Source organism: Phyllobates terribilis, unplaced genomic scaffold (assembly GCF_046119375.1).
Source record: "Phyllobates terribilis strain yellow unplaced genomic scaffold, ASM4611937v1 Scaffold_8__6_contigs__length_399053987, whole genome shotgun sequence".
Classification (NCBI taxonomy): domain Eukaryota; kingdom Metazoa; phylum Chordata; class Amphibia; order Anura; family Dendrobatidae; genus Phyllobates; species Phyllobates terribilis.
Genome location: NW_027362768.1, coordinates 143,705,342 through 143,730,270, shown reverse-complemented (window position 1 = coordinate 143,730,270; position 24,929 = coordinate 143,705,342). Strand labels below are relative to the sequence as shown.

Here is a 24,929-nt window from a genome sequence, read left to right as displayed (position 1 = left end):
AAGAAAAGAAAACATTGTATTTAAAAAAAAAAAAAAAAAAAGTTCCTGAGATATGAGTGTATGTGAAAGGAGTGTAGGAGAAACAGATAATCACATTTAAAAGTCCCCAAAAAGGGAATGAAAAAGGTTATCACTATCTTTATTGACATTCCTTAGAAATTATCTGTATCGACCCAAAACTTGCAAAATAAAAATTAGTGTTTAACCACTTCGCGCCAGAGCCTGTTTTTGCCTTCGTGACCGGGACAATTTTTACAATTCTGACCACTGTCACTTTATGAAGCAATTACTCTGGAACACTTCAACGGATCCCCCTGATTCTGAGATTGTTTTTTCGTGACATATTGTACTTCATGATAGTGGTAAAATTTCTTCGATATCACTTGCGTTTATTTGTGAAAAAAATCTGAAAATTTAGAAAATTTTGCAATTTTCAAACTTTGAATTTTCATGCCCTTAAATCAGAGAGATATGTCACACAAAATAGTTAATAAATAACATTTCCCACATGTCTACTTTACATCAGCACAATTTTGGAACCAAAATTTTTTTTGTTAGGAAGCTATAAGGGTTAAAAGTTGACCAGCGATTTCTCATTTTTCCAACAAAATTTACAAAAACATTTTTTTTAACCCCTTAATAACATCTGACGTACTAATACGCGTCTGTGCCCTGGGACTTAAGAGCCAGACCCGTATTAGTACGTCATCGCGATCGCGCCCGCACACAAGCTGTGCGGGCGCGATCGCCGCCGGGTGTCAGCTGATTGTCACAGCTGACACCCGGTACTATGTGCAGGGAGCGGTCACGCACCGCTCCCAGCACATTAACCCCCGCGATGCTGCGATCGAAGTCGATCGAAGTCGATCGCGGCATTGCGGGGGCAAGGGGAGGTGATCGGCGATACTCACCTCCTCTTCCGGCTTCCAGCGCAGTCTGCAAAGGCTTCCCGGGTGTTGCCATGACGACCCGATGTCGTCATGACAACATCCGGGTCACCAGAGAGCAGGAAGATTGCTTGGACATGCGCAGTGCATCTCCAAGCAATCTTCACACTGTGCATTTCTGACAGCTTGCATGGCATAGGGATGGTGCTCCATTCCTGTGCCATGCAGGCGATCAGAAAAAAAAAGTGAAAGTCCCAGAGTGGGACAAAGTAATAAAGTGTATAAACTGTGTGAAAGTGGGAAAAAAAAAAAAAAAAAATGTGCAAAAATATTATAAAAAAATAAAAAAAATAATACACCAAAAATAAAAATATAATGTACCCATCAATAAATATTATTATAAAAAAAACAAAAAAAAAAACAATAAAAGTACACATATTTGGTATCGCCGCGTCCGGAACAACCTGACCTATAAAACTGTCCCACTAGTTAACCCCTTCAGTGAACACGGTAAAAAAAAAAAAAAAAAAAAAACCAAGCAAAAAACAATGCTTTATCACCATACCGCCAAACAAAAAGTGGAATAACACGCGATCAAAAAGACGCATATAAATAAAAATGATACCGCTGAAAACGTCATCTCGTCCCGCAAAAAACAAGCCGCCATATAGCTCCATCAGCCGAAAAATAAAAAAGTTATAGCTCTCAGAATAAAGCGATACTAAAAAATATTTTTTTCTATAAAATAGCTTTTATTGTGTATAAGCGCCAAAACATAGAAAAATGATACAAATGTGGTACCGCTGTAAACGTACTGACCCGAAGAGTAAAGCTGCCTCATCAATTTTACCACACGCGGAACAGAATAAAAAAAAAAAAAAAAAAACAATTCCTGAATTGTTGGTTTTTGTTTATTCTGCCTCCCAAAAATCGGAATAGAAAGCGATCAAAAAATGTCACGTGCCTGAAAATGGCACCAATAACAACGTCAAGTCATCCCGCAAAAAACGAGCCGTCACATGACTGTCTGCCAAAATCTGGAAAAATTATAGCTCTCAAAATATGGCGATGCAAAAACTAGATTTTACAAAAAATGCGTCTTTTAGTGTGTGACAGCTGTCAGTCATAAAAACCCCATATGATTCTGGCATTGCTGTAATCACACCGACCCGAAGAATAAAGTCGTCTAATCACTTATACCGCACAAGGAACGGCGTCAAAAATAAACTCTTGAGTTAGGATTGGGCTAGGGTTAGGGCTGGGTTTGGGGCTAGGGCTGTGCTGGGGCTAGGGTTGTGCTGGGGCTAGGGTTGTGCTGGGGCTAGGGCTGGGGTTGGGATTTTTTTCAAAAGTAAGAAAAAAAGATGACGATATGGCGACTAGTGTTGAGAGCAAGTGCTCGCTACTTGAGTTTGCATCGGGTGCTCTGGTATGCATTTGGTATCGTGGGTATTTGAGTGACATGCTCGAGTCTCTGCCCCATATGCTTCGCGGCCAAAAAACTTTATGGGGATTGCCTGCCATGCACGAGCGATCCCCGCATGTTTTTTTTTGGGTGTCTAATAACCGTGAAACATGCGGAGCAGGGACTCGAGCATGTCACTCGAGCACACGCTGTACATGGTGCATACCTGAGTACCCGATGCAAACTCAAGTAGCGAGCACTTGCGCTCAAGAATAATGAAAACTTATTCAATATGATGACCTAATGTAAACAAATAATGTGCCGTACCTCTGGGTTCAAAATGTTCACTATACACCTTAATAAAATCTTTGAGGGGTATAGTTTCCAAAATGGGGACACTTGTGGGGGAGCTCCACTGTTTAGGCACATCACGGGCTCTCCAAACGCGACATGGTGTCCGCTAACAAATTGAATGGAAAATCGGCTCAAATTGTTAGCGGACGCCATGTTGCGTTTGGAGAGCCCCTGTGTGTCCAAACATTGGAGCTCCCCCACAAGTGACCCCATTTTGGAAACTAGACCCCCCAAGGCACCTATCTAGATGCATAGTGAGCACTTAGAACCCCCAGGTGCTTCACAAATTGATTCGTAAAAATGAAAAAGTGAAAATAAAACACTTTTTCATTTTTATGAATCAATTTGTGAAGCACCTGGGGTTCCAAGTGCTCACTATGCATCTAGATAGGTGCCTTGGGGGGTCTAGTTTCCAAAATGGGGTCACTTGTGGGGGAGCTCCAATGTTTGGGCACACAGGGACTCTCCAAATGCAACATGATATCCGCTAACAAATTGTCGGCTCAAATTGTTAGCGGATATCATGTTGCATTTGGAGAGTCCCTGTGTGCCCAAACATTGGAGCTCCTCCACAAGTGACCCCATTTTGGAAACTAGACCCCCCAAGGCACCTATCTAGATGCATAGTGAGCACTTGGAACCCCTAGGTGCTTCACAAATTAATTCGTAAAAATGAAAAAGTGTTTTTTTTTTCACTTTTTCATTATTACGAATCAATTTGTGAAGCACCTGGGGGTTCCAAGTGCTCACTATGCAACTAGAAAGGTGCCTTGGGGGGTCTAGTTTCCAAAATGGGGTCACTTGTGGGGGAGCTCCAAAGTTTGGGCACAGAGAAGCTCTCCAAACGCAATGTGGTGTCCGCTAACAATTTGAGCCGATTTTCCATTCAATTTGTTAGCGGATACCATGTTGCATTTAGAGAGTCCCTGTGTGCCCAAACATTGGAGCTCTCCCACAAGTGACCCCATTTTGGAAACTAGACCCCCCAAGGCACCTATCTAGATGCATAGTGAGCAGTTGGAACCCCCAGGTGCTTCACAAATTGATTCATAAAAATGAAAAAGTGTTTTTTTTTTCACTTTTTCATTGTTACGAATCAATTTGTGAAGCACCTGGGGGTTCCAAGTGCTCACTATGCATCTAGATAGGTGCCTTGGGGGGTCTAGTTTCCAAAATGGGGTCACTTGTGGGGGAGCTCCAATGTTTGGGCACACAGCAGCTCTCCAAACGCAACATGGTGTCGCTAACAATTTGAGCCAATTTTGCGTTAAATTTGTTAGCGGACACCATGTTGCATTTAGAGAGCCGCTGTGTGCCCAAATATTGGAGCTCCCCCACAAGTGACCCCATTTTGGAAACTAGACCACCCAAGGCACCTATCTAGATGCATAGTGAGCACTTGGAACCCTCAGGTGCTTCACAAATTGATTCATACAAATGAAAAAGTGTTTTTTTTTTCACTTTTTCATTGTTACGAATCAATTTGTGAAGCACCTGGGGGTTCCAAGTGCTCACTATGCATCTAGATAGGTGCCTTGGGGGGTCTAGTTTCCAAAATGGGGTCACTTGTGGGGGAGCTCCAATGTTTGGGCACACAGGGACTCTCTAAATGCAACATGGTGTCCTCTAACAAATTTAACGGAAAATCGGCTCAAATTGTTAGCGACACCATGTTGCGTTTGGAGAGCCGCTGTGTGCCCAAACATTGGAGCTCCCCCACAAGTGACCCCATTTTGGAAACTAGACCCCCCAAGGCACCTATCTAGATGCATTGTGAGCACTTGGAACACTCAGGTGCTTCACAAATTGATTCATAAAAATGAAAAAGTGTTTTTTTTTTTCACTTTTTCATTGTTACGAATCAATTTGTGAAGCACCTGGGGGTTCCAAGTGCTCACTATGCATCTAGAAAGGTGCCTTGGGGGGTCTAGTTTCCAAAATGGGGTCACTTGTGGGGGAGCTCCAAAGTTTGGGCACACATGGGCTCTCCAAACACAACATGGCGTCCGCTAATTATTCAAGCAAATTTTACAATCAAAAAGTCAAATAGCGCTCCTTCCCTTCCGAGCCCTGCCGTGCGCCCAAACAGTATTTTTTCCCCAAATATTGGGTATCTGCGTGCCCAGGGGAAATTGCACAACAAATTTTGGGGTCCATTTTTTCTTGTTACCCCTGTGAAAATAAAAAAAATTGGGTCTAAATTAACATTTTTGTGAAAAAAGTTAAATGTTCATTTTTTTCTTCCACATTCAAAAAATTCCTGTGAAGCACCTGAAGGGTTAATAAAGTTCTTGAATGTGGTTTTGAGCACCTTGAGGGGTGCAGTTTTTAGAATGGTGTCACTTTTGGGTATTTTCTGTCATAAAGACCTCTCAAAGTGACTTCAAATGTGATGTGGTCCCTAAAAAAATGGTTTTGTAAATTTTGTTGGAAAAATGAGAAATCGCTGGTCAACTTTTAACCCTTATAGCTCCCTAACAAAAAAAAATTTTGGTTCCAAAATTGTGCTGATGTAAAGTAGACATGTGGGAAATGTTATTTATTAACTCTTTTGTGTGACATATCGCTCTGATTTCAGGGCTTAAAAATTCAAATTTTGAAAATTGCAAAATTTTCAAAATTTTCGCCAAATTTCCGTTTTTTTCACAAATAAACGCAAGTGATATCGAAGAAATTTTTCCACAATCATGAAGTACAATATGTCACGAAAAAACAATCTCAGAATCAGGGGGATCCGTTGAAGCGTTCGAGAGTAATTACCTCATAAAGTGACAGTGGTCAGAATTGTAAAAATTGGCCCGGTCATTAACGTGCAAACCACCCGCGGGGCTTAAGGGGTTAAGGACCACATCTTATTTGAAGTCACTTTGAGGGGTCTTTATGACAGAAAATACCCAAAAGTGACACCATTCTAAAAACTGCACCCCTCAAGGTGCTCAAAACCACATTCAAGAAGTTTATTAACCCTTCAGGTGTTTCACAGGAATTTTTGGAATGTGGAAGAAAACAATGAACATTTAACTTTTTTTCACAAAAATGTTACTTTAGACCAAATTTTTTTATTTTCACAGGGGTAACAGGAAAAAATGGAATACACAATTTGTAGTGCAATGCAATTTCTTATGAGCGCGCCGATACCCCATATGTGAGGGAAAACCACTGTTTGGGCGCACTGCAGGGTTCGGAAGTGAAGGAGCGCCATTTGACTTTTTGAATGTAAAATTTGTTTGAATAATTAGCGGACGCCATGTTGCGTTTGGAGAGCTCCTGATGTGCCTAAACAGTGGAAACCCCCCCACAAGTGACACCATTTTGGAAACTAGACCCCTTAGAGAACTTATCTAGATGTGTGGTGAGCACCTTGCACCCCCAGGTGCTTCACAGAAATTTATAATATTGAGCCGTAAAAATAAAATTTTCACATTTTTCCCACAAAAAATGTTTTTCATCCCCTAATTTTACATTATCATAAGGGTAACAGGATAAATTGCACCATGAAATTTGTTGTGCAATTTCTCCTGAGTACGCCGATACCCCATATGTGGGGGAAAACCACTGGTTTGGTGTACGGCAGGGTTCGGAAGAGAAAGGAGCGCTATGTTGGCTGGGATAGGCAGCAGACACCATGTCACATTTGAAGAGTCGCTGACATGCCAAAACAGCAGAAACCCCCACAAGTGACCCCATTTTGTAAACTACACCTCTCAGGGAATTCATCTAGGGAAGTAGTGAGTATTTTTTAATTTTTTAATTTATACCATTGGGCAGTGAAGAAAATTATATTTTTACCACAAAACAATGTTTTACCCTCAGATTTTACATTTTCACACAGGGCAATGGGTAAAAATGGTGCCGAAATGTGTCACACAATTTCTTCTAAACATGGCAATACCCCATATGTGGCTGTATCGTACCGCTCAGCTGTACGGCGAGATCTGGGAGGGACGGAGCACTATTTGACATTTGGAGAACAAATTATTGTAGAATAGGCATTTGGATTTGGGAGCACAACATTTTCTGAATTTCTTTTGGGGGGCAAAGGCCATTTCGCTTTTCCAGAGCCTTTCTGCTACCAGTAACTTGGAAGTCCCTTATATTTTTAACAGATGACGGACCTGAGTGGGGACTAGCTTTTTTTGCGGACTGAGTTGAAGCTTTTATTGGGAACATTTTACGTAACATTTATCCGGCGCTCTATGCTGAGCACTTATATCGGGGTTTCCATCTAAATTTCCAAGTGATGTAATTCAGATGAAACCCCTGTGGGATCCATTCACTGTAATGAGGCAGCAGAGTTACTCTGGACTCCGTCTGGCCTCTGTTTAGCGGTGTCCTTTTTTTCAGAAGTGCACAAAACTGTGGCCAACCGCACTTTTATGCACGCCTAAAAAAACTGACACCGTGGGATCACAGGCCAGACGGCATCCACAGTGGTCTATATCTGCCTCATTACAGGGAATCTTCCATCATGGGTTCCGGCTGAATCACGTATTTCAGAGATTTACATGGAAACTCTGGTGTAAGCGCTCAGCGCAGAGCGCAGGATAAATGTGAGCAGAGCCTTACTGCGATCTTTGGGAGACATAATAATCAGTAGCAGGTGAAGAATTGGTTTTATTTATTTTTTACGCCGTTCCTCGTGCGGTATAAGTGATGAGATTACTTTATTCTTCGGGTCGGTGCGATTACAGAGATACCGGATGTATATCGGGTTTTTATGACTGACAGCTGTCACACACTAAAAGATGCTTTTTTTTTGCAAAATCTAGTTTTTGCATCGCCGTATTTTGAGAGCTATAATTTTTCCATATTTAGGCTGACAGTCATGTGATGGCTTGTTTTTTGCGGGACGAGTTGACATTTTTATTGGTACCATTTTTGGGTGCGTGACATTTTTTGATCGCTTTCTATTCCGTTTTTTGGGATGTAAAATTGACAAAAATCAACAATTCAGGAATTGTTTTTTGAGGGTTTTTTTTTATGCCGTTCTGCGTGTGGTAAAAGCGATAAGGCAGCATTATTCTTCGGGTCAGTACATTTACAGCGATACTACACTTACTGTATATTTTTTTTATGTTTTGGCGCTTTTACACAATAAAACAATTTTATAGAAAAAATATTTTTTTTGCATCGCTTTATTCTGAGAGCTATAACTCTTATTTTTCGGCTGATGGAGCTGTATGGTGGCTTTTTTTTTGCGGAACAAGATGACGTTTTCAGCGGTACCATTTTTATTTCCATTTTGCTTTTTGATCGCATTTTTTTCCACTTTTTGTTTGGCGATATGATGAAAAAGCATAGTTTTTTGCTCTGTTTTTTATTTATTTTTATTACGGTGTGCACAGAAGGAGTTAATTAGTGTGACAGTTTTATAGATCGGGTTGTTTCGGACACGGCGATACCAAATATGTGTACTTTTTTTGTTTTGCATAAATATACGGATTTATTGGTTTAATATTTTATTTATTTATTTTTATTTATTTTGTGATTTTTTTTTAACAGTTTGAAAACATTTTTTTGTCTTTTTTTTTTACATTTTTACTTAGTCCCTGTATGGGACATTAATTTTAATTTTTTTAATCACTGATCTCATGCAATGCAATAGACATGTATTACACTGCATGAGATCTTTGCTGACAGTTTCACACTGTCTGTCTCCTGCTGGACTCAGCTGCAGGCTGAGCTCAGCAGGACACCATATATGGCAGATCTGGAGGCGGTCATGTGACCTCCAGCTGCCATAACAATGGCAGCTCCTGGAAGACAACAGGGGGCCGTCGGAGAGGTAAGTGGACGACCCCCTCTCCTCTCACTATCTTCTATATGCCGCGATCACTATAGATCGCGGCATATAGAAGATAGCAAAGGGTTAACATCATTGGGACCTGATCCAATCAGGTCCCGATGATGTCCCCTGTCAGAGCTGTCACTCTGAACCGCAACCACAGCACTTGCAGGACCCTGAGGGCTGCGGGACCACCAACCGTTCATAAACGTCGGCGCTGCACAGAGCCCAGACAGCGCCGACGTTTATCTACAGTGGGCGGTCGGGAAGCGGTTAAAAGATGATAAATTGTTTATATCACAGCAATAATATTTAATTCCAATTAAAAAAATCCTATAGTTACCATATCTAGAAGATGCATGTCACTGTTTTTGACACTTTTGCCTGGACTGAGCAGCATTCCAAAACATCTGTGAAGAGAATAAAAAAAGAGAAATATAAAGGGTTCTGGGATGAAAATGAAGAACGGACAACTCTGATCTATTGTGTATGGGAACCTTAAAAAGGGAACGTCCACCTCTGAGTGTAATTTTATTTATTTTTTTTCTTATAGAAAATCTGTAATCATCTATAGCCCAATCTAAGAGCATGTATGTAAAGTTGCTTTAATGCCAATTAAATCCTTACCTTTCTTGTATAAATCCGTTTTGCTGTTTTAGGCCTTATTCACACGTCAGTATTTTTCATCAGTGTTTATATGTTAACACCAAGAGTGGAACTTATATAGAAAAACTTTAATTGAAAGATTGCCACTTGTTCTATATTTTTGAGATGCTCCTAGGTTTGGCATACAAGTACTGGTCAAAAATACTGATGTGTGAATAAAGCCTTAGGTCTCATTAAGACGTCCGTTTTTCGCATATTAGTGATATCATTTATTTTCATTCTCATAGTCTATACGGCCATTCACATGTCCATGATTTTTGGTGAACTTAGCCGCACGCAGAAAAACACGCAAGCATGTCCGATTTTGATCCAAGGGTCGGATCAAAATTGGCAATGTAAGTCTATGGGTTCATGAAAAAATTGGATCACATTCAGATGACAAGGACAGTCAGAAAAAAAGAAGGTGGAGAACCTTTTTATTTTTGTCTGTGTACAGGAAAGACCCTGGCCAAGACCCTGGGTCCATTTTTCTCGTACATGAGCAAAACAGAAGTCTGAATGAGGCCTTAGAGAAATCAATCATTGAAACTGTATTCTATAAGTGTGGCAGCTTTTTGTTCCATTTCCCCCTTTGAAAACACATCCGCGGTTAGCATGTATACCTAAGATATATGGATTTCTTACAAGAAAACCTGTCACTTGCCATATAAAAATATTTTTTACCTGGTGCAAATGCCACTATTGTTTGTCCCTGCGCCTCTCTATTCCTGAAATATGGTCCTCTCTTTCCTGTATATAAATCTAGTCCTGTTAGCCAAGAGGGCGTGACTCTAAAGACTCCAATAAAGCATAGTTTAGGACCACTCCCACTTGGTTATAAAGACAAGATTTACATAGAGTGAAAAGAGGACCATATTTCTGAAATGGAGAGGAGCAAGAACAAAAGAAAATAACGAAAAACAGCAGAATTTACACCAGATATAAAAACCCCTCACATTTATGGCAAGTGACAGGTCCTCTTTAAAATCTTTTCAGCCAGACTCCCAGTATATTTTATATCTCTAATAGTGCTGCAGATTACCTTATTCTAGCCGTCAAAAAAACGGAAACCCAGAGGGAAAGATGTGAACGGAGCCTTATCTGTGTAAGTATTACAAAACAGATTTAGAACTTTGATCATTTGTTCTGAAGCCTTGATTCTTACACCGAAGAATACGAGATAATAGCGAAGATCCAGGATACAAAGGATCCCCAAGAGTAACCGGTTTTGGGACCCACCACTTCATAAGATCAGATCTATTTCAATTCTTATTTGCAAGAACGCACGAGACAGTCAGAAAATGAAAAGGAGGATCACATTAACAAGTCTTCGCAGCCTGAGCCTATGACAACTATTCCTATAAATAAGGCAGAACTGAGGGATAAAAGGTTAGGGGGGATAAAAAGTAAAAAAGAGACAATGCAAATCCCATTATTGAGAACGCTTTCATGTGGACGCTTAAAGGAGCGACACGATAATGAACAAATGTGCAGATTCATGGTAACACGTGCACATGTTATTAAAGACGAGATAACTTGTTTAAAAGCTTTTTAAGCTTTTTTTGTCCCCCTTCTCTATAGTACAAGGCTGAATAGGACAAAAACAGAATATAATTGGGGTGAGAAGGAGATCAAAAATGGCAAAGCTGACAAATTGATAGCGACTTGGAAGTTTGACCGGATCAGAGATCTCAGAATAAAATGGAGTCGCACGAGTGGAGCTGCGTATGAGAAGCGCAAACACATCCTCTGAAGAACACAAAAAAATGTCCTTGCTGAGATACTGTTTTATGAATGATATATCGTCCAAGAGGTGAACCCTTTATTCCTGCAGTTTGTGGCTGTGACAGTGGGCAAAAAAGCCAAACCGGTCTGACATTTTCCAACCATGGCCAAAACTTGCAGTAAAAGGCATCGAAAGTAGGCATTAGACCTACCGGTAATAGGTTTTCCAGGAGTCCCTCATGACAGCACCCTCAGGAGGACGTCCTTCATATCTCTGATAGGGACAGGAAACACAGAAGAGTTTAAAAGGCCCCCCTCCACCCATACCTTCAGTGATTTTTCAAGTACCACACCAGGATGGATGCAACGCTATTTTATTTAGCTATGTTAACATCACACAGCAGAATGGAATATAAGGGGGGGGGGGGATATAATAGGTGCCGTCATGAAGGACTCCTGGAAACCCTATTACCGGTACGTCTAATTCCTACTTTCCAGGATGCACCTCCTGACAGCACCCTCAGGAGATTACCAGAATATATATTCAGGGAGGGATTATAAATTGGAGGACCTTCCTTCCAAAAGCCATTTTCTGGTTAGACAGAATGTCCAGCTTATACTGTCTGCAAAAGGAGCTTAAACTTGTCTATGTTACAGCCCTACATATTTGGTCCATAGATGCACCTGCTTGTTCTGCCCATGATGTGGCCATTGCACAGGTAGAATGGGCTCTGACATTACCTGGAGGGGTTTTCCCCTCTGAAGAATAGGCTAGATGTATCACAGATGTGACCCACCTTGCCAGAGTCATTTTTGAAGCCTTCTTCCCTTTGTTTTTACCTGCGTACTGTACAAACAGGTTAGAGTCAATTTGCCAGTCTTTTGTTGTTTCTAAATACTGAAGAACTACCCTCCTGACATCTAGGGAATGAAAGGCTAGTTCTTGCTCATTTCTATAGTCCTGACAGAATGAGGGTAAAACTATTTCTTGATTCATGTGAAAAGGTGTTACCACTTTTGGCAAGAATGCTGGATCAAGTCTGAGGATGATACAGTCGTCCAGAATCTTTAGGTAGGGATCTTTTATTGAGAATGCTTGTATCTCCCCAATGCGTCTTGCCGTGGTTATAGCCACTAGAAAAACTTTTTTGAAGGAGAGAATTTTTTCACTTGCCTCTCCAAGGGGTTCGTAAGGATGTTTGCACAGATTACTTAAGATTGCATTCAAATCCCAAGGGGGGATATGAGTTTTTACTGTCGGTCTCATTCTCATTGTGGCTTTCATGAACCTCTCGATCCAAGGATGATGTGCTAGGGGGAAATCCATGAAAGTACTTAAAGCTGCAATCTGCACCTTTAGAGTGCTAGGTCTTAGACCTTTGTCAAAACCAGCCTGCAGAAATTCTAATACCTCTGGGATGTTAGGACTCGAATCTTCCATTGCAGATTCCCCGTATTGCGTACAAAACTTCTTCCATATTTTTGTGTAGATTGCTGATGTTACAAGTTTTCTACTATTTTTCATTGTTGAGATTACCGCGTCTGAGAGTCCTTTGGACCTTAGGATTTTCCTTTCAGGATCCAGGCTGAAAGTTGTAGAAATTTTACTTTGAGATGGTATAATGGTCTTTGGAAGAGTAGATCCTGTCTTTCTGGTAGAATAATTGGATCCTCCTTCAGTAAAGGAAACCAGCTCCTCTTGGGCCAGAAAGGTAAGATTATTATTACCCTGGTCCGATCTTCCTGTATCTTTATTAACACTAGTGCAATTAAGGGAAGAGGAGGAAATGCGTAAGCCAGGTCCATGTCTGGGACAGAGCATCTACTCCGGCTGGCCAGTCTCTTGGGTTGAGGGAGAAAAATTTTTTGGTTTTTGCGTTTTTCCGGGTGGCAAATAGATCGACTTGAGGGGAACCCCATCTGAGTTCTATGTGACAGAACTCCTTCCAATTCAGCTCCCATTCTGTTTGTTGTAAGGTTTTTCGACTGAGGAAGTCGGCCACCGAGTTCTGAGACCCTTTCAGATGTATCGCTGTTATTAAGGCTATGTGCCCACGATGCAGAAATGAAGCAGAAAATTTCTGCAGCATTTCTGCATCTCCCTGGCAGAAAAAACGCATGCAGATTGTGCATGCGTTTTTCCTGCAGAATACATGTGGATTCACATGCGTATCCACATGCATTAATGCTTGTGTTTCCGCATGCGGACTGACAAGCACTTTCCAGGCGATAGCATCACTTCGAAAGTGCTTGACAACTAGGTCACACTGTATAAATCCATGCAAACGGCATGGATTTATACAGTGTGACCGTAAAAATAAAAAAAATAAAGCTATACTTACCTCCGATGCCGCCGCGTGTGCTGTCGCGCTCGTCCTGGTTCCTTCCTGGCTTACCAGCATCTCGCGAGACAGCCTGCGGTCAAATGACCGCAACGTCATCTCAGGTCCTGGAAGGAGAAGCGCTGCAGGGGCCGTCCGGACAGGTGAATATAAACTTTATTTATTATTTTATTCTTTTTTTTACAGGTACAATGGTACCCAGGTCTGGATGAGAGTCTTCTCTCCTCCAGAACTGGGTACCATCCGCACATTGAAACACATATTATCCGCTTGTACAAATGTACAGACACGGATTCTATGCGTCTCAATGCAAGTCAATGGCGGCGCTTCCGCAAAATTAATGAACATGCTGCTGATTTATGAGCGCTGCAGAAACGCTGCGGAAAAATCCGCAGCATGTGTATGGACATTGCAGAATGCCATTGGAGACCATGGGGTGCGGATTACCACGCGTTTTTGATGCGTTTCCGCTGCGGAAATTCCGCAGCGGAAACGCATGAAAAACGCATCGTGTGCACGCAGCCTGAAAGTACTGTTTTTTCTGCGCACTGAAAAATCTTGTTCGATAAGGCTTGCAGTTGGTGATGTCTTGGCCCCCCCGATGTTTGAGGAAGACCACGGTTGTCATATTGTCTGACAGGACTCTGACATGTTGATGTTTCAGATCAGTCTGACATGTTTTCATGGTTGCCTAGACCGCTAGGAGCTCTTTTAGGTTTGATGATCCAGGAAGGTATTGTGCGTGCCAGGTACCTTGTAGGTACTGATCTTCCACATGTGCTCCCCAGCCTCTGCTGCTTGCGTCGGTGGTAAGGGTGATGAGGGGGATCAACTTCCACATAACTCCCTTTTTCAGGTTGGTTCTTGAAGTCCACCACTTCAGAGATTTCTTTGCTGTTCCTGACAAGGTTATCTTCCTGTCCAGACTCTCCATCTTCCTGTTCCAGGATCCTAGGATCTGATGTTGAAGGGGCCTTGAATGAAATTGGCTCCACCGAACCGCAGGTATGGAGGCCGTCATCAGACCCAGAATCTTCATGCATTCTCTGATTGTCACCTTCGATTTCTTTCCGAAAGCGATGATTCTCTCTCGGAGATCTGTTCATTTTTGTTCTGGAAGGAAAGACATCTGTCATTCTAAGTCCAGAAGAATCCCTAGAAAGATCTTTCTTCTTCCCGGTAACAAATCTGATTTCTCCCAGTTTATAATCCAACCTAGATTCTTTAGAACTAAGGTGGTTGAGAATAAACTAGCTCTTAATTGCTGAGGAGAGTCTGCGATTAGTAGGAAATCGTCCAGATATTGGACAAATAGAATTCCTTGTTCTCTTAGAAACGCCATAACCTCGGCTACAAGTTTGGTGAAAGCCGAGGGGGGCAGCTGAGCTGATAATGCTGTATGTTCTGCCCGTCTTTCAATGCGAATCTTAGACATTTCTGGCTGTGAGGGTGAATGGGTACATGATGGTAAGCCTCTTTCAGGTCTAACGTGCACATCAACATGTTTTCTCTGATCAGGGGAATCGTGGATCTGATGGATAACATTTTGACCACTGATTTGTTTAATGACTTTAGGTTTATGATTGTGCGGTAATCGCCTCCTGGCTTTTTTTTTATTTTTTTTTATCGAGAACAGGTTTGAATAGAACCCCGAAAACTGTTCGGCCACTGGCACCAGTATTAGGCTGTGTGCCCACGATGCGTTTTTTTAAGCGTTTCCGCAGCGGCAAAAACGCTGCAGAAACGCTTAAAAAACGCATGGTAGAAGGCCTGCCATGGTCCCCAATGATAATCCGCATGTGCCGTGCACATGCTGCGGAAATTTCCGCTGCGGGTTATCATTGCGGAAAAAAAAGCAGCACTACCAATTATTTTGCGGAAGTGCTACGTTTTCACCGCCATTGACTTGCATTGAAAAGCATGGATTCCGCATCACTGCATCTGTAGATGCGGAATCCATGCGTTTCAATGTGCGGATGGTACCCGGGTGTGGAGGACAGGAGACTCTCCTCCGGACCCGGGTACCATAGAACCTGTTAAAAAAAGAATAAAATAAAAAAAATATATGATATTTACCTTCTGATGGCCCCTGGTCTCCTTGTCTTCGCTTGCCGGCAGCTCGCGGTGGACTGAAGGACCTGCGCTGAAGTCAAAGTCATGTGACGGCAGGTCCTTCAGTGCAGTGTACCGCGATCTGCCAGCAAAAGAGGACGGAGCGAAGCAAGACTGCGGGGGCCATCGGAAGGTAAGTATAGATTTATTTTTTTATTTTTAAACATTCTTTAAGGTCACAGTATATAAATCCATGCCATTTGCATGGATTTACAGTTCGGTCCATATATATTTGGACAGAGACTACATTTTTCTAATTTTGGTTCTAGACATTACCACAATGAATTTTAAACAAAACAATTCAGATGCAGTTGAAGTTCAGACTTTCAGCTTTCATTTGAGGGTATCCACATTAAAATTGGGTGAAGGGTTTAGGAGTTTCAGCTCCTTAACATGTGCCACCCTGTTTTTAAAGGGACCAAAAGTAATTGGACAGATTAAATAATTGTAAATAAAATGTTCATTTCTAGTACTTGGTTGAAAACTTGATTTCCTCCCACAGCTTGATTTCCTCTGGCTCAAAAGGCAAACAGGATCTGAAACTTCTGGGAATTACAAATTTTTTCTCTACCTCCTCCCATTCCTCTAAAATCATGGCTTTAATGTGATTATTGACAGGAAATACTCTGTTCATACGGGTTCTCAACCCTCCAAACATTTCATCTTGTACGGAGGAGGGCTGGAGGGTGTCTTCCACTTTCATAGTGTTCCTTACTGCCGATAAAAGTGGTTCAGTGTTTTCCCAAGAAAAAAGATATTTCTTCCTTTCTTCTGGGGGAACTGAAATAGATCGCTCCCTTTCATCCTGATCCGGAACAGAGTAAACTGATCGCTCTTCCTCCTCCTCCGAGCTAGATTCTATCTCCCACTGGGGTCTCTTTTGCCTAGGTCCAGGTTGGGAAGTTTGTGTGGGGATTATATTTGCGACTGAACTTTGGACCTACTGTCTTATTATGGATCTTATGTCCGACATAAAGGAGGAATGTTCAACCCTGACTACTCGGGCAATACAGTCGGTGCATAATGGCTTCCCATATGTGTCCGGTAGCTTCAGGTTACAGATGGCGCATCTTTTCCCTTTTTTTTTAGGGGTTGATGACGCTGTGGATTTTTTAGAGCCCTCCTTGTCCTACAACAACAAGGGATCATATAGTAATAACCTACAGATGGTAGCAGGTAAACTTACACCAAGAAACTCCCATTAACTCACATGTAGCAGGGTTTCCGCTGTCATATCAGGGCGACCAGTGGTTAATCCTTCCATGGCTGGTGTCCAGACACAATGATACCTCAGATGCTGCCCCACAGTTAAATAGCCTGTCTCACCTGTCTTTCATCTGCTTCATCAAAATTTAGGCGTTTCCCCTTTAATTGCAGGTTGGCGCCTTTTTTTTTTTTAAATGTAGACCGGAACCGGAAGTGCGTTCCAGCGTGGAACGCACACCGGTTACTAGAGGCAGGCATTCCACTGGCCCTGTAACCGGAAATGCAGCTCACTCCTTCTCCCCTGCGCACATAGGATCGCGTGCAGGGCTGCAGCGGCATGGACCCAGAGCCCCCTTTTGCGGGGGAAAACGGTCCACCTCGGGAGCCACCTGCTCAACCAGCCAGGCTGAGGGACCCCTCGTCAGGCGGGGTGTCGGCCTCCGGACCGCGGCAGAAGGAAGGGGAAGAGTGTGAGGAACCCATCACGATACTCCTGCGTCCGGCCTCAGGAGCTCCTGCTCACTGGAGGCGAGTTCTTCTGCGACCTGTCTCCGATAGGGACAGAAAAAAAAAAAGGGATGGGTGGAGGGTGGGGGCTTTTAAACTCTTCTGTGTTTCCTGTCCCTATCAGAGATATTAAGGACGTCCTCCTGAGGGTGCTGTCAGGAGGGACGTCCTGGAAATAACTCTCCACGTTTTTATTGGGTTTAAGGATTTTTTTGATTATCACCTTCTCCCATGCCTCTATTAGGGGATGTGCACGTTAAGTATTTGGTGCAGAGATTTCTGCACCTCTTTGAAGGAAAAATGCAGCATAAAATAGGTGCATTTTGGGTGCAGATTTTTCCCCACTGATGAGTATGAATGAAATCTGCAGCAAAAATAAGCAATGTGTGCATGAGACTGCAGGAATCTCATTTACTTTTCTGGCATCAGGAAACCCTTCAGGTTATGTGACAATTGTGCAGAATGAAAAAAAACAAAAAACGATTAGTGTGCACACAGCCTAAAGTAGGACGAGTCACTTTTTGCTGCCCCATATGGGACGACGAGTCTATTCATATACTGCCTTATTTAGCATGGTGCCAGTGTTTCTCAGAACTCATCAGTCTGCACAATTTAGTTCCAACATAGAGACATCAAAATCCGCCCTGACAGCGGTTTGCGTCCAAAAGGGCCTCCACCGTGACGTTTATGCAGCTTTTGTTTATTTTTCTGCTCCAAAAATCAGAGTACTGGCAATAAAAACTCATCAGAATGCATGAAAAATGCTGGAAAAATTGACACGTTGCAGATATGAAAAAAAGTCCAGCAGCTAAAAAACGGCAAGGGAAAAAAAAAAAGCAATCATGTATTTTCGGAATCTCGTTGAATTTGCTGGTTTTGTAAAATGTAGTAATTTTGCAGCAGGAAAAAAAAAACAGAGAAATATAAAACAGTGCAAAAATGTCACCTTGTCAACATACCCTTAGAAATTGAAAAACCTGTATGCAAAAGGTTATTGTGTTTGCAAACAAAAATTACCATGGACATTCAGTGCAGACACCAAGTGCCAGACATGCTCAACTACCCTCTGAACTTCATCTGCTTGTTCATTTACATCTCTGATAAGTTGACAACTCCAAACCAACCGGCGGCATTAAATGGCTGCAGGTCGGTAAATACATAGCCAACAGAGGTCGTTCAATATCCTGTTTACACAGGCCGACCGCGCAAAATGATCTGAAATAGATCGTTCAGTGCACATAGGCTGCCATTGTACTCAGTAGCACAAGTTAACCCAGGATGTGCTGCCGAGAACGGTGATCTTTTGTGCAGCACAAAATATAATTTCACCCGACGAACGAGGGTTTGCTCTTTAATCGGCACTCTGTTTACGCTGGAAGATTATTCTCACCTGCATAAGCCGTTACAGCAGTAATGGAAACTGGCAAAAATCTTGATAATTAGGCAAAAACAAGAAGGGGCAAAATTTTTCTGCAAGACCAATAAACGACGCAAAAAAAAAAAAGTTACTATTCAATTAGCAATATTAATATGATGCGCTACAACAGGATCAGATGCAGCAGTAGCGCGTGGTAATGAATATGGAGGGCGATCTGGTAATGAAGAGCTTTATTGGGGGCCGATATAATTAGTGTTATTATACAGCTGGGACGTAAGGATCCGCCTCGTAACTCGGTCTGAGAAATATATAGAAAGCACCGCGTACCACAATGCACTCACGGTAGGCCGCCTTCCTCTAGAAAACCCACAATGCTTTTCCCGATGACAGCAACATAAAGGCTGGCAGCCGAGTGGGCAGGCGGGCATGGCGAGGCGACATCATCCACCGGTGACACATACTTAGAACAACGGTATAAAATCCTGCCCTAATGTATCTGGACGAACGCCGGAATCTGACTCTCATTCACTCTCGGAAAATATCAAAACTCCAGTTTCCATGACAAAGCCCTGAAACAATTACTGTTACAATTTTCGCAGCCCCAACAGGTTCCGCAGCCATTTTTTTTGTGGCTCAGATGAATGAATTGTACAAGTCGCGATCCTGTGATTTAGGAAAACGTTCTCTTCAGGATTTTAGTCGCCATTTTTTTATTTCTTTTCTAAACAAAAATAAAAAAATACTGTAAACAGATTTCATTTAAATTTCGGAATACCATAGAAAAATACTGTTATCCTTAGCGGTGTTTAGCTATGAGTGCACCCCCAAGAGAAAGGGACTAACGGCAAGCAGAGCCAGATTATAGAACGGGCTCAATGGCCTGCGTCATGGAGATTTCACCACCCGCCATCTCCGATGGCCAGTTAGTGATTCCATCAGGTGGCCACGCTTGGGTGTATAAAGAGAAAAGTCATACAAATCCACTAATTTCAGAGGAATGGGTAAACCATCTAATCTGTATGGGGTCCTTCTGGCTGTCTCTGGACAGATGATATCGGGGTACACATGGTTGAGGTGCTTAGAATTCAATCACCCGATTATTTGGATATGTGCACAAGTTCAGGATTTTTGGCAGGAAAAACGTAGCATAAAAAAAGTGTGTTTTTTGAGGCTTTTTTTCCCATGCCTTTTTCCCCTATTCATTAGTATGGGTGAAATCTGCAGCAAAAACGCTCAAAGAATGGATTTAAAACTGCTAGGAAAAAATAAGCAATGTGGACATGAGACTTCAGGAATCTTATTCACTTTTCTAGTACTAGCACTCAGCTATCTAATGTACATGACAAGCATGGCTCTCCCTTCAAATCTAAGGCAGTCATTGGCTCATAGACTTCAGTGGACAGGGCCTCTTCTGTGTGCGCCAACCTCTCCTCCATGTGGCTGTAAGGCCACGTTCACATCTTGAATATGTGATGAGTTTTTTACCTCAGTATTTGTAAGCAAAAACCAGGAGTGGGACAATCAGAGGAAAAGTACAATAGAAACACGTCACCACTTCTGCATTTTTCATCGACTCCTGGTTTTGTCTTATAAATACTGAGGTAAAATACTGACCAAATACTCAATGTGTGCACGTGGCCTAATAAGTAGGATAAGGCCACAATCACAGACCTCAACGTTCAGGTGACCAAATGGCTGCACATCATCAGCTCCAGTACTGGAGTGTCTTTTCTGGATCAATCGGGGTAGGTCCAGGTGACCATGCCTGATTTTATGATTTTCAATACATCCCTGCCATTTGCAAAAAAATAGAATTAGACTTACCGGTAATTCGGTTTCTAATAACCCTCCACAACAGTACCAAAGGAGGAAGATGTCACCCCACCCTAATAGGGACATTTTTTTCTGTGGCAGGGACCAGGTCTGATTTTTGATGATTTATCAACCACCCTAGGGTGGATTGTTCTTTGCAGATCTTCCTGGAGTGATGCCACCGAGGGACTTAATAGCAAGAAGTCGTTGAGGTAGGGAACGATGCAGATTTTCTCCTTTCTTATAGAAGCCACTACCTCTGACATAATTTTGGTAAATATTCTTGGTGCTGAGGATATTCCGAACGGCAATAAATTGAATTGAAAATGTAACGTTTGATCCTCTTGAACCACCGCAAACCTTAGAAATTTCCGGTACGTTGGATGTATAGGGACATGATAGTATGATTCCTGTAAGTCGATGGTTGCCATTTCATATCCTTGTCCTATCAAGAGAACTGCTGATCTGATAGACTCCATTTTGAATCTTCGGTAGATGATGTATTGGTTTAAGGGTTTCAGATTTATTATTATTCTGTAAGTGCCATTTGGTTTTCTTATCATATACAGGCGTGAATAGTGGCCTGTCTGTCTTTCTGTTTTTGGGACCGGTGAAATAGCCCCCCAATGATAACAGGTTTCTTAGGCAGGACATCAGAGCGGTTTTTAATCTCGGGGAGGCTAGACAGGTTATTCTCACTTTCTTTGGTGGATATGAGGAGAATTCGATCTTCACCCCCTCATGAATTATTTATAAGACCCATTGACTGGAGCAAATCTTTTGCCATTGGGGAAGGTATCTCATGATTCGTCCCCCTACTGCTCTGGCGTCACCGCTTCTGTTGTCGCTGTCCTTTTGGGAAAAACATATTCCTATCTTTCCCCCCTTGGGGGTAGCTCCATCGACCGGTCTTCCCTTTCCCCATGTACTGGGGATTCTGCTCCCGAGGGGGTCTTCCTGTAGTGTCTGGGTTCAGGCAGGGATTTCTTTTTATCAGCAGCCTTCTCCAGGAGGTCGTCGAGGGCCTGGCCAAACATATATTCTCCCCTGAAGGGAATGGAACAAAGTTTTATTTTAGAGGCCACATCACCATTCCACGATTTCAGCCATAATGCTCGCCTTGTGGCGTTCGATAGGACTGCTGCCCTGGCGGTTACCCTCACAGATTCTGCTGAAGCATCCGCCAGAAAGTCAGTGGCCTTCTGCAGTAAAGGTAAGGAAGCTTGTATCTCCTCTCTGGATGTGCCCATAGCCAGATGCTCTTCAAGCTGGTTGAGCCATCTTGACATGGATCATGCAACACACGTGAAGACTATGTTTGTGTTCAAAAGGACTGCTGATGTTTCCCAGGATTTTCTGAGAAGGCTGTCCATCTTGAGGTCCAGAGGATCCTTTAGTTGCGACGAATCCTCGAATGGCAATACTGTCTTTTTAGCGACTCTTGCCACATCAACCTTAGGTATCGCAGTCCAACATTTTGAGGTTTCTTCATCTACCGGAAACCTGTCCTTCAATTCTGCTGGTGTATTCAGTCGTCTTTCAGGATTTTCCCCATTCGTCCAGGATTAGATCCTGAATGTTTTTATGTATCGGGAACACTATCTTTTTCTTTGAGCGGAGACCACCAAACATCTCTTCTTGGACTGATCTAGTGGGCTTCTCTTCTTCCACTTCCATCGTTCTTCTTACTGCTGAGAGGAGATCTTCCATAAATTCCATTGAGAAATATTATTTCTTATTTCCCAGACCTTCCTCTGCTGGGCTAAGTTCACCTTCCTCTATAAGGTCTTCTGGAAAGGATATTTCTTCCTGGGAGTCCGAGTCTCTTTTCTCTCCAGGGAAATCTTCCTCTTTTTAGCCTTTGGAGGTGAATCAGAAGTGGATCGGGAAAAGGAGGCCAATGAAGACTGAACCCCTGACGGACTATCCCCTTGATCTCGTCTATGAGGGACGGCTGCTCTTCCCTAATAATTTTCTCCGTGCATTTCTGGCATATTTTTTGTTTGAAGAAGATAGTTTTTTTGAACATATAGCACACTTCCGGCTAGATTTATTTCCTGGTGCATGATCCTTGTCCCCCTAAAAAAAGAGGGAGAAGGGTAATTAATGTATCAATTCTAACCTGCACCTAGGAAAGGACCCCCAGTGCCAGACTTACTGGGACTGGAATTGCGCTGGGCTCCGCAGACATGGAGAAGATAGATTCCTGACCATCCAGTGTATAAAAATACAAAAACGGATTAGGTCCTACCTTAGATGTCTTCTGTCCAAGGCTCTTATATAGGCGACTGGACTTAGCGCTCTCCCTCTTTCCCTGGGGAGGGAGGTGGGAAGGCTCATCCCCTTTGGTCCAATTGGTGAAGCAGGAATACCTGCGATCACCTGCGGGATTATTTGATTATTTATTTATATTATTTTTTTTGTGCCCAGAGGATGTCCCTAAAAAGACTGGAAGTGACCTAAGGGACCCTGTTTCGGCGTCCCACATCACTTTCCGGTCGTTTTCAGGTTACTGCATTCCAGGGTGGAAAGCACACCGGAATTGACGTCATCAGTGGTCCGCGTTACTTCCGGGATCCAGCGCGCGTCTCTCCACTATGGAGACCGCCGGAGGCCGCCTTGAGCCCCTCTCAAGGAGGAGCTGGGCTGGAGAGCTCGAGGAGGCCTCCAGCCCGACACCCACCGGACCTTACCCGCAGGCGCAGACTCGGTGGGGATGGGGGTCCCGAGTTCCGGAGGAGACGGGAGCAGCATAAGGGGAGGAGGAAAACTGCCCGGTCCCAGCTGCCCGGGTGTCGGCCGCCGGCACAGAGCACCCTGGATGACCTCTTCATCCCGATAGGGACAGGAAAAACACTGGAGGGAGGGGCTATTTGACCTCTTTGTCCCTATTAGGGTGGGATGACCTCCTCCTCCTTTGGTGCTGTCGTGGGGGGTTATTGGAGAAAAAAAAACTTTTATAGAGGTTTCCCAGGACTTCGATATGGATGGCTTAACCTTAGGATCGGTGCAGGTCCAACAAGCAGTACTACCAGGTATCAGTTGTTTTTAGCTCCGGCAGCAGACAGATTTACACAGAACAGCTCGGTACACTGTGTAGTGGTTGTTCTCGGGGGCTACAGCTCAGCTTATTAGCGGACCCCCCATTGTGATAAGGAATTTCAAAGTCCAGCAATAGTGTGAGCAGCAAAAATCGAATTATCGGGGACACCTGGTGTTAAACCCCACTAGGGATGAATTAATAGCTACGTCCTGGAAAACATCCCTAAAAGAGGTATTCCCATCTCCAAGATCCTATCCCAATAGGTGTAATAATAATAATATTAGCAAATACCTCCAATTAGAAATGTAGTATAGTTTTTCTGATTCGCTAGGTTTCTTTCCTCATGTGCAGGTATTGCAGGACCTTAGGTATCCATGGTTACGACTATTAGCAACTAGCTGTTACTGTATCAGTGGTCGTAACCATGGATACCCAAGGTCCTGCAATGCCTGCACATGAGGAAGGAAACACAGCGAATCAGAAAAACTATACTACATTTCTAATTGGAGATATTTGCTAATATTATTATTATTATACCTACCACATATTGGGAAAAAATCTTGGAGTTGGGAATACCCCTTTATGCACAAATTGTTCAAGGTTGTGACACAGTGATCCTTAGACAGTGATGGTCTTGAATTACAAGTCTATGTCCAGTCCATCATCACCAGATCTTTATTCTTTTGCATCTGCATAATTAAGAGCGATATACATTTATAGCTACGTTGCTGAAAAAAAGCCAAAAACACTTATTTTTCACAATTTATTAGTAAAAGAAATTCCACCTTAATGATTAAAAAAAATCTCATAAATCCACAGGAAAAGGTCAAATGCAAATCTTCTGGTAGATGCGATTCCAGTATAATAGAGTCCGGTTTTCGTGCCATTGGATGAGGGTCTTACAGAGTATTAATTTAACACATATGACATATGAATCAAAATTGAATATGTTCTGCGACCGGATGAAGCAGAAAGACAAAAGCACCTGCCGGCTGAAAATGCATTTTGCACGGATTATTTTAACGCTAATCCTTTTTATTTTATTTTTTTTCTACTGATGATGAATAAGGGACAGACAAATGTTTCTGGCCTACGGCTTTCTGAGAACAGAAAGATCCCACACTTGCCGTTTATCAGTTACAGAAGACTTGTCTGCACGGACAGGCTGACATTTTTTGAGTCTTGTTCCAAAAAAAACTGATCCGTCCCACAAAATGACTCATTATTAGGGTTATGTTCACAGGTTTTTTTATGTTGTTTTTAGCATGGATACTGAGCCCAAAATCTGCTTGCAACAAATTTCCCCATTAATTTACATGAGAGGACGCACCTATTGCTTTTTTCCATGTCTTTTTAAAGCATGTTAAAAAAGCATCATGCAAATAGAGAGCGTCCCACGTATGGATTTCAGCAAGGCTTTTGCAGCGGAAACATGCTAAGAAACACACCATATTAATACACACTATGATATAATCGAAAATGCATAAAAAGCCGCACTGAAAAGATGTAAAAAAAAACAAAAACAAAAAAACAAGCAAACTGCATGAAAAAAGTGTGTTCCCACAAAATCCATGAGTCTATTAGCAGCAATTTTAAGATGTGGATATTTCGTCCAAAAAAATCCATAAAAAAAAACAACTCTATTTGAACATACCATTATGTTGCCATAGATGAACTTTGGTAGGTATTTGTTAAAAGGAATCTGTCATCAGGTTTCCTGTTATTAAA

The 24,929-nt window shown here is 42.5% G+C and overlaps 1 protein-coding gene across 1 annotated transcript in view; it reads right to left on the bottom strand.

Annotated features, from left to right (window-relative positions):
* The window catches only part of RABGAP1L (RAB GTPase activating protein 1 like), a 344,846-nt gene that overhangs the window by 266,477 nt on the left and 53,440 nt on the right, over nt 1-24,929 (bottom strand). Inside the window, exon 8 of the mRNA XM_073643396.1 lies at nt 8,775-8,841. Coding sequence (XP_073499497.1) covers nt 8,775-8,841 — 67 coding nt within the window. The remainder of the gene's footprint in view (nt 1-8,774; nt 8,842-24,929) is intronic.